Source organism: Carassius auratus, unplaced genomic scaffold, assembly GCF_003368295.1.
Source record: "Carassius auratus strain Wakin unplaced genomic scaffold, ASM336829v1 scaf_tig00002951, whole genome shotgun sequence".
Lineage (NCBI taxonomy): Eukaryota > Metazoa > Chordata > Actinopteri > Cypriniformes > Cyprinidae > Carassius > Carassius auratus.
Genome location: NW_020523497.1, coordinates 1,163,492 through 1,175,708, shown reverse-complemented (window position 1 = coordinate 1,175,708; position 12,217 = coordinate 1,163,492). Strand labels below are relative to the sequence as shown.

Sequence of the window (12,217 nt, the reverse complement as noted above, 5' to 3'; positions counted from 1 at the left end):
GGGACACTTGTTCTAAGGGCACGCCGGCCCGTAGAAAAGCAAGGTCCGACCAGGGACTGAATAGGCGGCGACACATCAGTGTGATGGTGACACGATGTGTACCGCGGCGTCATGCCCATCTCGGGACTCAGGAGTGTAACCAGTGCTGAAGTGGTCTCATATGAAGCAACCCGAGCGGCGTGACTGCGGCTGCGGATGCCATATGCCCCAGGAGCCTCTGAAAGTGTTTCAGTGGTACCACTGTCCTGCCTCTGAAGGAACTCAGGCAGTTCAGCACTGACTGGGCACGCTCGCTGGTGAAACGTGCCGTCATACTCACCGAGTCTAACTCCATACCGAGATAAGAGATTCTCTGCACAGGGGAGAGCTTGCTCTTCTCCCGGTTGACCTGAAGCCCCAACTGACTGAGGTGCCGAAGCACGAAGTCCCTGTGATCGCACAACTCTTCTCGGGACCGGGCCATAATGAGCCAGTCGTCGAGATAGTTGAGGATCCTGATGCCCACTTCTCAGAGTGGGGCAAGGGCGCCCTCCGCGACCTTCGTGAAGACACGGGGGGACAGGGAGAGCCCGAAGGGGAGGACCTTGTACTGCCATGCCTGACCCTCGAATGCAAAGCGCAGGAACGGTCTGTGACGAGGGAGGATAGAGACATGAAAGTACGCGTCTTTCAGGTCGATCGCTGCAAACCAGTCCTGGGGCTGGACGCATTTGATAATGCGTTTCTGCGTCAACATCCTGAACGGGAGCTTGAGTAGGGCCCGATTCAAGACTCGCAGATCCAGGATAGGTCGAAGGCCACCGCTTTTCTTGGGCACGATGAAGTAAGGGCTGTAAAACCCCGTCCTCATCTCGGCTTGAGGGACCGGCTCGATTGCATCCTTCGCCAGCAGGACAGCAATCTCCTCGCGCAAGACAGGGGCGTCCTGGACTGCTACCGAAGTCTCGAGCACGCCATTGAACTTGGGGGGTCGCCGGGCGAACTGAATCGCATAGCCGAGTCGGACCGTCCGGATGAGCCAGCGTGACGGGTTGGGCAGCGCAAGCCGCGCTCCCAGATACCGTACAAGTGGCACCAAAGGGACAGTCGACATACCCGCAGTGGTGCAGCGATGGGAAGTCGTGCCGGAAGGCCCAGAAGGCACTGCGTCCTGGGTCATCGCAACCACACTCCCCGTGTTCCCGGAGGAACTGGCCAGAGACGCGTGGAGAGGCGTTGCGTCTCCGAACCGCGACCTCTTGGCCGCTGGCGAAAGGGGGCGTCGTGGGTGAGAGTGAGGAAGCTGTGCGTCGCTCATTGTCAACCCACGAGCCTTGCAACTCGGAGGAATGAGAAATTGCTCTTTCAATGAAAATGTGGGTGCCACTGGCCGTTCGACCAGCGGCGGAACAGACCCAGAAGATTCTCCACCCGGCCCTCCCCCGGGGGAAGGAGTGGCGTTGTCTTCGCCATCTCCTGAAGAGCAGTTCTCCGCATCTCCGAGTTGCCCGTGTCAGGGCCGCTTAGTCGACTTCCTCGAGGACTTTGCAGCCGGGAGTGACACGGGGGGCGCCGCTCTCCTGCGCGTGGCTCGACGCGCCGGCCTCGAAGAACTCTCAGCATGGGGCGGAGCTGGTGTGGAGGACGCAGGGGGGCGACGAGCAGGCTGAGGCACTGCCTGCGACGGAATGGTGGCAACCGGAGGATCACGTCGTGGCAAGATGCGCTGTATGGCCTCAGTCTGCTGTTGTTCTGTCAGGAACTACTGGGCACAGCCCCTGACAGCGTCGCCACACAGGACAGCCTGGGACATGGGAGCATCGAGAAAATGCACTTTGTCAATGTCTCTCATACAGACCAGGCTGAACCTGAAACGGCACTACTGGACCACCAGAGTGGACATCGCCTACCCGAGGGACTGCGTTGTGACTTCCGTCACCCTGAAGGGGGAGGTCAGTCGCCATGCGCAGTTCCTGCATCAACCTCGGGTTGGTCCTACCCTCGTGCATTTGTTAAAGCCTTGGCTTGTTGGGATTGCAGGATAGCCATGGCATGCAAAGCAGAGACAGCTTGGCCCGCAGCACTGTAAGGCTTGGTAGCGAGCGCGGCCGACCGCTTACAGGCCTTGGGTGAGAGGCGCGGACTATCCCTCCCAGTGGCGGCGTTTTGCGGACACAAGTGCACCGCAATCGCACTCTCCTGCTGGGGAATGTCAACATACCCCTAGCTGCCCCGCCATCGAGGGTAGTGAGGACGGAGGAACGAAATGAGCTGCTTCCGGCCGTAAAAGGGGCCATCCACGACTACATCACTTCCCCATGCACATCCGGGAAGAAAGGAACCAGAGTAAAACGCGGTTGTGAGTCGCGCTCCACACCGAGAACCAATCAAACAGCCATGAGCACTCAGGGCTGGGCGGTGCATTCCCCTCCATCCTGATGCTCACAGCTGCCCGGGCAAGCACGGCTGTCAACTCTGGGTCCAATTCGGCAGTGGCGACAACACCCGAGGGGGGCAGCCCCGCCGAATCTTCATCCACAGAGGTCAACAGCCCATCCCCGATGCTGCAATCGACATCTGATCTCCGGCGGCAAACTGAATGACCCGTTGGGACTGCCATAAGACAGCCCAGCAAAATCACCCCGCAGCCGCACAGGACAAACACTGCGGAAGGGGTAAGAGGTCCGTGGGGCGTTGCCCGGCGGAGAAGCTCTCACTGTCACCTTCAAATCTCCCAGAGCACTAGCCGGCGGTCCTCTGCTCGAGACAGAGAAACCAGAACGGGCAGTGACAGAGGGGTCTGCTCCCTTCCCTTTAAGAAAGGGGAGACACGATCACAGCGTTGCCATGGTCACACACGCAGCGCATGCATGAACCATCCACGAACGCGCCTTCAGCGTGCTGAATGCCCAGACACGGAAGAGAGCGAACGTGGCCGTTGTCAGAGAACAGGAAACGACCGCATCCAGAAGGACGCAGACGAAACGGCGTCTTGAAAAAGACGCGAATCGTCCGCGATTTGCTCTTTTAGGAAATCTGCTCTCTTAGTTGAAGCGCCCAGGGGAATCGCTGAAAGGGACACCGCTGTTTGCGCCGTACCGCCAACCAGAACAGCTTCCCGACACAGCAGATGAATGGCTTTGTGGAGTATAACAGCTTTCATACAACCACTCGGCTCCGAAGCAAAAATCTAATGAGTGGATGCACCTGTCGCCCTATTTATACCCGTTGGCACGGGGAGTGGCTCAGGTGTGTTAATCCACTTGCCAATTTCATTGGCATTTTCTCTTAAAATCAGAGATGATTGGCCTCCCAAGTGAGACCCCATTTGTCGGTCGACATAACTCGTAGTGACCGACAGATAGGGAACTATTGATAACTACACCAGCAGTTGATAATAGTTTTGTTGTCTGCCATTTTAAATGCTTAAGCTCGTTACAGTCAGGTGGCTTCTAATGTGTTCATCAGCTAAAAAAAATGTATCTAAATTATTTAATTGATATCATAATATATTGTTATTGTAGCTGTGGTGTGGACTTTGCAGTTACCATTTTTGGTATTTAGCATTTAACCATTATTGTCTATCTTTTTAATTTTTTCTTGGACATTTGAGAAAACACAGTTGCTATAGAAACACATACAATCAAACTATGATTAGCATAGAATTAATATGATTATTAAAATGTCATAGTAATCATAACAGTTACCGTCCCTTACTGAACTGGCCTTTATTCTAACTAAAAATTATTGCTACTAATGAAACAAAGATAATTGAGAAATAACTGGATTATCACAATAATTATTGACAATAACCTGTATTTTTATTCAAAATAGTAGCAAGAGATCTTTGTATTATGCTGTACATCCATGTGAAATGACAACTGACAGTGTCAAATATCATTGGGAAAATCTTAACAATATTTTAGACTAAAAGAGGAGTGATTAATCTAAGGAGGAGTGATAATAGCCATGGTAAATTGGGACACATCTCAATGAATGTCTCTGCTGTTTCTGAAGACATGTGAGAAGCAGGGAGATCTCCTCCTGTGTGAAGGGCAATGCTGTGGGGCATTTCATTTACAATGCACTGGCCAGAACGAACTTCCTTCAGGGAAATTTCTATGTCAGGAGTGCACATCTGGTAAGAGCCTGCTTCATAATTCACACTTTAACAACTTAAAAAAATCTTGACATAATTTTACAGTTTTACTGCTTTTGACAGCTGTTTTTTTTTTTTCAAATGTTTTAATAGGTATACACTCGTGCTTTTCTTGTAAGAGCCTGGCTGAGGATGTCAGGCGCTGTATGCTTCCAGGATGTGGGAAGTTCTACCATGGGGAGTGTGCTGCCAGCCATGCACCAACAGTACCTCTGAACCGGGCTTTTCGTTGCCCTCTGCACACCTGCCTATCGTGTTTCATCACAAACCCTACCAATCCATCGATATCTAAAGGTTTGTTGTGGTTCAAGCATTTACATTCTACATCAGGTGATGCTACAGTACATATGAATGCTTGTTTGCACTGCCCCAACAAAAACCAACAACTTCATCTGAGAACGGAAATATATTTTCATGTGTAATATTAAGTCCATAAAATGTGGGCAAGGGGTTATTTTTAATAACTGCAGGATTAAACATTTGAAAATACAGAAATGCACATTTGTTTCTATGGATTTGGCAGGGACATTTACCTTATTATCATGACAACAATGTTTAGATGTTGCTTTTGTTGGGGCAGTGTTCATTAGCATTAGTACACTACACCATTTCAAAAATCTGAACTGATTTCAGAACACTAGGTATCATACATACACATGCAGACTTAAACAGAAAAACTGGCCATCATGTACTAGAAGACTGAGGATCACTCATTACTGGAATTTAAAGTCATTTTAAGCACAAACACAACTCATGTAGAAATGTGCCTCATTGCTAAGAGATACGTAACAAGAGAAAACAATATGTGTTCTAAAATATGCAGAAAATAATCAAACTTCAACTGGATGGAATCAGTGAAGATTAAAGGGGGGGTGAAATGCTATTTCATGCATACTGAGTTTTTTACACTGTTAAAGAGTTGGATTCCCATGCTAAACATGGACAAAGTTTCAAAAATTAAGTTGTACGTTTGAAGGAGTATTTCTGTTCCAAAAATACTCCTTCCGGTTTGTCACAAGTTTCGGAAAGTTTTTTTCGAGTATGGCTCTGTGTGACGTTAGATGGAGCCGAATTTCCTTATATGGGTCCTAAGGGCACGTCTGCCGGAAGAGCGCGCGCTCCCGTATAGCAGAGCACTGAGAGACTGAGCACAGACAATCACTGATCAGAGCGAGAGCGTCGCGAAATGTCACAAAATGAGTGTGTTTTTGGTTGCCAGGGCAAGACAACCCTGCACAGATTACCAAAGAAAAAACAGCATTAAGGGACCAGTGGATGGAGTTTATTTTTACAGAGCATCAACGGAGTTGTGCAAGTGTTTGTGTTTGCTCCCTGCATTTCGAAGATGCTTGTTTTACAAACAAACGAAAAAGGGTCACGATTGTGTGTTGGAACCGCAGGCGGTGAGTAAAACTGCTTAAAATATCTCTGCCTCCTTGTTAGTGCGTCCGCCTCCCATGCCGGAGACCCGGGTTCGAGCCCCGCTCGGAGCGAGTCATTGCTGCTGCTGGTCTCGTTCAGTTTCAGCCTCTGGATCATAAATAAATGGCTGAATCTGACTGTTAGCCATAGTTTGTTTTGGATGATGGTTTTTTCCTCAAGGTAATGTCACAGCTTCCAAAAGCTTCCACAGCTTTTTGGAGTTATGAAGGATGCAGTACTACTCTATAGGTACTCAAGATTAACAGGATATTGAGTGAAAACGAGCATTTCACCCCCCCCCCCCCCTTTAAAAACCAAAGTATATACCTATCATACACTACTACACAATCTTCGGTGAAATCTGCAGGCCTGACTATGACTTTTGGGAACTAACATTGACTATAACTAACTTTCTCCAGACTGCAAATCAGGACAAATATCTAACTAATTTTAAACTAAAACACCAAAAACTTAAATCTGTCATTTTAAATGGTAAACCATCATTATTTTAAGTCAAGTCAAGTCAACTTTATTAATAGGATTGCATCAAAGCAACTGAACAACATTAATTAGGGAAACAGTGTGTCAATAATGCAAAATGACAGTTAAAGGCAGTTCATCACTGAATTCAGTTATGTCATCATCTCAGTTCAGTTTAAATAGTATCTGTGCAATCATTTGCAATCAAGTCACTGTATCACTGTAAATGAATTGACCCCAACTAAGCAAGCCAGAGGCGACAGCAGCAAGGAACCAAACTCCATCTGTGACAGAATGGAGAAAAAACCTTGGGAGAAACCAGACTCAGTTGGGGGGGCCAGTTCTTCTCTGACCAGACGAAACCAGCAGTTCAATTCCAAGTTGCAACAAAGTCAGATTGGCAGAAGAATCATCTGTTTCCTGTGGTCTTGTCCCGGTGTTCGTATGAGACAAGGGGCCCTATTTTAACGATCTGAAACGCAAGTGTCAAAGCGCGAAGCGCAATTAAGTTTGTGGGCGGGTCTCAGCGCTGTTGCTATTTTCCCGGCGGGATAAATGGCTCTTGCGCCCGGCGCAAATCTAAAATGGGTTGGTCTGAAGTAGCTTCATTATTCATAGGTGTGGTTTGGGTGTAACGTGAAATAAACCAATCAGAGCGTCATCCAACATTCCCTTTAAAAGCAGGTGCGCAAGTTCCATTATGGATTGCTATTATTATGGCGTATTTACCAGGCGCACGCCAGGAGCGGTTCACAGCCGAGGAGACTGATGTTCTTGTAAGAGCAGTGAAAGACAGAGAAGTTGTGTTGTATGGGGATGGGAGAAACCCACCCAAAATAGCGTCGGTTAAACAGGCGTGGGAGGAAATAGCCACAATTGTTTCATCGATTTTTTTTTTCCTGGTTCTTGACGGACAAACAAATTTGTCAGATGTCCTTATATACATATATGTCTTGCCACTATCGGGCAAACAGGTCTGATCCTTAATTACTACAATTAGCCTGAATAATTTGTAAGCAAGATTTCACAATGATTTCCGTCATCTCATGTGTTAATATTTTTTTAGTGTAACAATTTATGATTTGCAAAAATAACTGTTGCATCTGTGTAGATTACATGAGCAAAGTGTATGCGCGTTGTGCACGCTATACATTATGGTCAAGCTTGCGCCCTTAAAATAGCATAATGAACAACGCGCAACGCGCCACTGACTTTAGACTAGGTTTTTTCTGGTCAGTGGCACAATTGTTTAATGGAACAGCAAAATAGCACCAGGGATTGTTTGCGCCGGAACACGCCTCCTTTTTTGCGCTGAACCGCCCAGGGAGCGCAAGTTCATTCACTAGTTTAGCGATGTGCTTCTGTGGAGGGAAAAGCGCGGTTTGCGCAGGTGCAAAATAGGAATGACACATGCGTCGGTGTACAAAGTCAATTGCGCTGGGTGCAAGATAGGGCCCAAGGTCTTTACAGGGGATCTGTATCTGGGGCTCTAGTTGTCCTGGTCTCCGCTGTCTTTCAGGGCTGTTGAGGTCCTTTCTAGATGCTGATCCACCATCTGGTCTGGATACGTACTGTATTCGGGTGACTGCAGTGACCCTCTCATCTGAATACAGACTGGATCTGGTGGCTACAGTGATCGCTGAATAAGAGAGAAACAGACTAATATTAGTGTAGATGGCATTCTTCTAATGATGTAGCAAGTACATCTGCTGTTATGGGAAGTGTTCCCGGTTCTGGTTTAACTAATTAATGTAGCCTAAATATCCTTTAAAGGATTTGGATATTAGAAGCATATTAGTGTGTTATGTGTAACCCAGGTTAAAGAGATGGGTCTTTAATCTAGATTTAAACTGCAAGAGTGTGTCTGCCTTTACGAACAATGTTAGGTAGGTTATTCCTGAGTTTAGGTACCAAATAGGAAAAGGATCTGCCACCCGCAGTTGATTTTGATATTCTAGGTATCATCAAATTGGCTGAGTTTTGAGAATGCAGCGGACGTGGAGGATGTAACAAGAGCTAATTAAAATACTGAGGTGCTAAACCATTCATGGCTTTACAAGTAATAAGCAAGATTTAAAAATCTATACAATGTTTGATAGAGACCAGTGCAGTGTTACAGGACCGGGCTAATATGGTCATACTTCCTGGTTCTAGTAAGAACTCTTGCTGCTGCATTTAGGACTAGCTGTAGTTTGATTACTAAGCATGCAGAACAACCACCCAATAAAGCATTACAATAATCTTACCTTGAGGTCATAAATGCATGGATTAACATTTCTGCATTTGACATTGAGAGCATAGGCCGTAATTTAGATATATTTTTGAGATGGAAAAATGCAGTTTTACAAATGCTAGAAATGTGGCTTTCTAAGGAAAGAGTGCTATCAAATAGCACACCTTGGTTCCTAACTGATGACGAAGAATTGACAGAGCAGCCATCAATTCTTATACAGTGTTCTGGGTTATTACATGCAGAGTTTTTACATACTATAATTAACACCTCTGTTTTTTAGAATTTAGCAGTAAGAAATTACTCATCATCCAATTTTTTATATTGACTATGCATTCCAATAGTTTTTTTCAAATTGGTGTGTTTCACCGGGCCGTGAAGAAATATTGAGCTGAGTATCATCAGCATAACAGTGAAAGCTAACACCATGTTTCCTGATGATATCTCATAACATGTAAAGCGTGAAGAGTAGCGGCCCTAGAACTGAGCCTTGAGGTACTCCATACTGCACTTGTGATCGATATGATACCTCTTCATTCACTGGTACAAATTGACGGCGGTCATATAAGTACGATTTAAACCATGACAACCACTTCCATTAATGCCAATAAAGTGTTCTAGTCTATGCAAAAGAATGTTGTAGTCAAAAGTGTCAAATGCAGAACTAACATCCAATAACACTAATAGAGAGATACAACCACGACCAGATGATAAGAGCAGGTCATTTGAAACTCTAAGGAGAGCAGTATCAGTAATATGATACGGTCTAAATCCTGACTGGAAATCCTCACAGATACCATTTTTCTCTAAGAAGTAATATAATTGTGAGGATACTACCTTTTCTATTATCTTGGACAGAAATGGAGATTCGAGATCGGTCTATAATTAACTAGTTCTTTGGGATCATGTTGTTGCTTTTTAATGAGAGGACATGTCCTAATGACAATGAGGAATTAATAATAACCAGAAGAGGAAGCACCTCATTTAGGAGCTTAGATGGAATAGGGTCTAACATACATGTTTTTGGTTTAGATGATTTAACAATTTTATACAATTCTTCCTCTCCTATAGTAGAGAATGAGTGTAACTGTTCCTCAGGGGATCTATAGTGCACTGTATAGTCTGATGCGATACTGTAGCTGACGGCTGAATGGTTACAATTTTATCTCTAATAGTATCGATTTTAGAAGTAAAGTAGTTCATAAAGTCATTACTGCTGTGATGTTTGGAAATGTCAACACTTGTTGAGGCTTTATTTTTCGTTAATTTAGCCACTGTATTAAATAAATACCTGGGGTTATGTTTGTTTTCTTCTAAAAGAGAAGAAAAGTAATCGGACCTAGCAGTTTTTAATGCTTTTCTGTAGGATAGGTTACTTTCCCGCCAAGCAATACGAAATACCTCTAGTTCAATCAGGACCACTTCCGTCAAGTATATTTATGACAATTATGATTGCATACAGTTAGTGTTGGCGGTATGGTTATGTTCTGGGCAACACTCCGCATGCCTGTCCATGCAGCCATGCTTGGACAGAGAGGGGAGAGCAGCAAGACCCCCCTGGAGTACAGAACTGAACCATTATAAGCATACATAATTACAATTCACAATTACATGAGTTGTAAACAGAATGTGATAGAGACTGCTTCCAATGAAGAGACTGTAAAGAAAGAACAAAGTTAGATCGGATTACAGGTGGAGTTGGGGTTGGAGGAGGGAGATAATTGCAAGCAGCGATGCGATGGAAGAGACACTGAAGAATGGGAATTTAACCCCCTTTTTTGGCATGGAGACAGAAATGACATACCCAAAATAAAAAGGTTTTTGCTCATGATTCTTTCTGACTAGATACATAATCAACCTTTGTTCGCAAAGCTGACACTTCAAAGTTTACTGTTCAGATCAAGTGATGTTTAACGTGCTGTGAAAGTGAAACAATAATAAACTGGGGCCGTCTGCGATGTTTGCACGTAAAAGGGTTAAATAGACCGCAGGTGATCAGTGTCGAGGCTTGATTGGTACACGTCAGGAACGGCTGACTGACAGCTGATGCAAGCGTGACTAACGTGGCCTGACTGAACTAACGCAATGCTCGATTTTTGTTTTTCTCCAGCTGTGCTCCACTTTTCGGGCTGCTTTTTCAGCTGCCTTTTCAGGCTACTCTCTTTAGGGTGCGAGTATGCTCGTTATTCCATGGTGTCAGACTGTTTTCCTTAACCTTCCTTAAGCGTAAATGAGCTACTGTATTTAAAATGCAAGAAAAGAGAAAGTCCATAGTTTTTGTTACATCATCGAGTTGTTCTGAGGTTTTGGATATGCTAAGGAATTCAGATACATCAGGAAGATAACTTACAAAGCAGTTTTTTGTGGTATAAGTACTTGTAACAAGAAGTAGAATTTACAATTTTGGCTATATGAAGTTTGCACAAAACTAAATAATGATCTGAGATATCACTTGGCTGCATAATTTCAACACCATCAACATCAATTCCATGTCTATGGATGTCTATAAATGCTGTATTAAATCTAAAGTATGATTCCGACAATGAGTAGGTCCTGAGACGTGTTGTCTAACCCCAATAGAGTTCAGAATGTCTATAAATGCTGATCCCAATGCATCGTTTTCATTATCAACATGGATATTAAAATCACAGACTATTAAAACTTTATCTGCAGCATAACTAATTTTGTAGTTAGGAAAACACACACAGTCTATTTCACGAGTTCACGCTTACATATAATTAGTTGAGGTATGGTATGCGTATTTGGCATGCTGTCCGGGGAAGGGCTCCGAGCTCGGAAATGGTTTTGGGATTATTCCCAAAAAACAACTGTCTCCTGCCTGAATGACTACCGCCCTAGGGTTAGGGCTACTAACCCTAGGGCGGTAGTCATTCAGGCAGGAGACAGTTGTTTTTTGGGAATAGGCATGATGGTGGTTTGCTTGAAGCATGTGGGGATCACTGTAAGTCTCAAGGAGAGGTTGAAGATGTTGGTGAAGGCTTCTGCTAACTGGACAGCACACGCCCTCACGACACGTCCGCGTATGGGTCTTTACGGGTCTTTAATCTAGATTTAAACTGCAAGAGTGTGTCTGCCTCCCTAACAATCTTAGGTAGGTTATTCCAGAGTTTAGGCGCCAAGAAAGAAAAGGATCTGTCTCCCGCCGTTGATTTTGATATTCTGAGTTTTGCCTGAGTTCTTAGAACGCAGCAGACGTGGGGGATTATAATGTAACAAGAGCTCATTCAAGTACTGAGGTGCTAAACCATTCAGGGCTTTATAAGTAATTAGCAAGATTTTTAAATCTATACTTCCTGGTTCTAGTAATGTTAGAGCATCTAAATCACACACATTTGAAATTTGCGTGCTTGTATTACGAAATTCACTGTATTTTGTGTCTCAGGCCAGCTAACCCGCTGTATCAGATGCCCTGTAGCATATCATGCCAATGATTACTGCATACCTGCTGGGAGTGTCACTCTAACCCACAGCAACATAGTGTGTCCCAATCACTTCACACCAAGAAAAGGCTGCCGCAACCACGAGCATGTCAACGTCAGCTGGTGCTTCGTCTGCTCAGAAGGTTAGTTCAGCTGTCTTGGACAGACATTTTCATTAAAATTTGAACCTCTGATTTATTTTACATGGCTTTAGAAGCCCTTGATGATTTATAAAGTTCAGCTTAAAGAACCTCCCTTTCACGTTCACTTTATTTGACCATATCAGAAACATTTCTTCATCCAAAACACTTCCTCTCTGTATCTGTATCATTTCTCTCTGCAGGAGGTAGTCTGCTGTGTTGCGAGTCATGTCCTGCAGCATTTCACAGAGAGTGTCTGAACATCGACATGCCAGAAGGCAGCTGGTACTGCAATGATTGTCGTGCTGGAAAGAAACTGCACTACAAGGAGGTAGTGTGGGTAAAAGTTGGCCGCTACAGGTCAGCA

The 12,217-nt window shown here is 45.0% G+C and overlaps 1 protein-coding gene across 1 annotated transcript in view; it reads left to right on the top strand.

The window, feature by feature from the left end:
• The window catches only part of LOC113070107 (histone-lysine N-methyltransferase, H3 lysine-36 and H4 lysine-20 specific-like), a 48,199-nt gene that overhangs the window by 19,019 nt on the left and 16,963 nt on the right, over positions 1-12,217 (top strand). The window contains exons 10-13 of the mRNA XM_026243296.1: positions 3,997-4,120; positions 4,232-4,432; positions 11,674-11,853; positions 12,054-12,210. Of these exons, the coding sequence (XP_026099081.1) occupies positions 3,997-4,120; positions 4,232-4,432; positions 11,674-11,853; positions 12,054-12,210 (662 nt within the window). The remainder of the gene's footprint in view (positions 1-3,996; positions 4,121-4,231; positions 4,433-11,673; positions 11,854-12,053; positions 12,211-12,217) is intronic.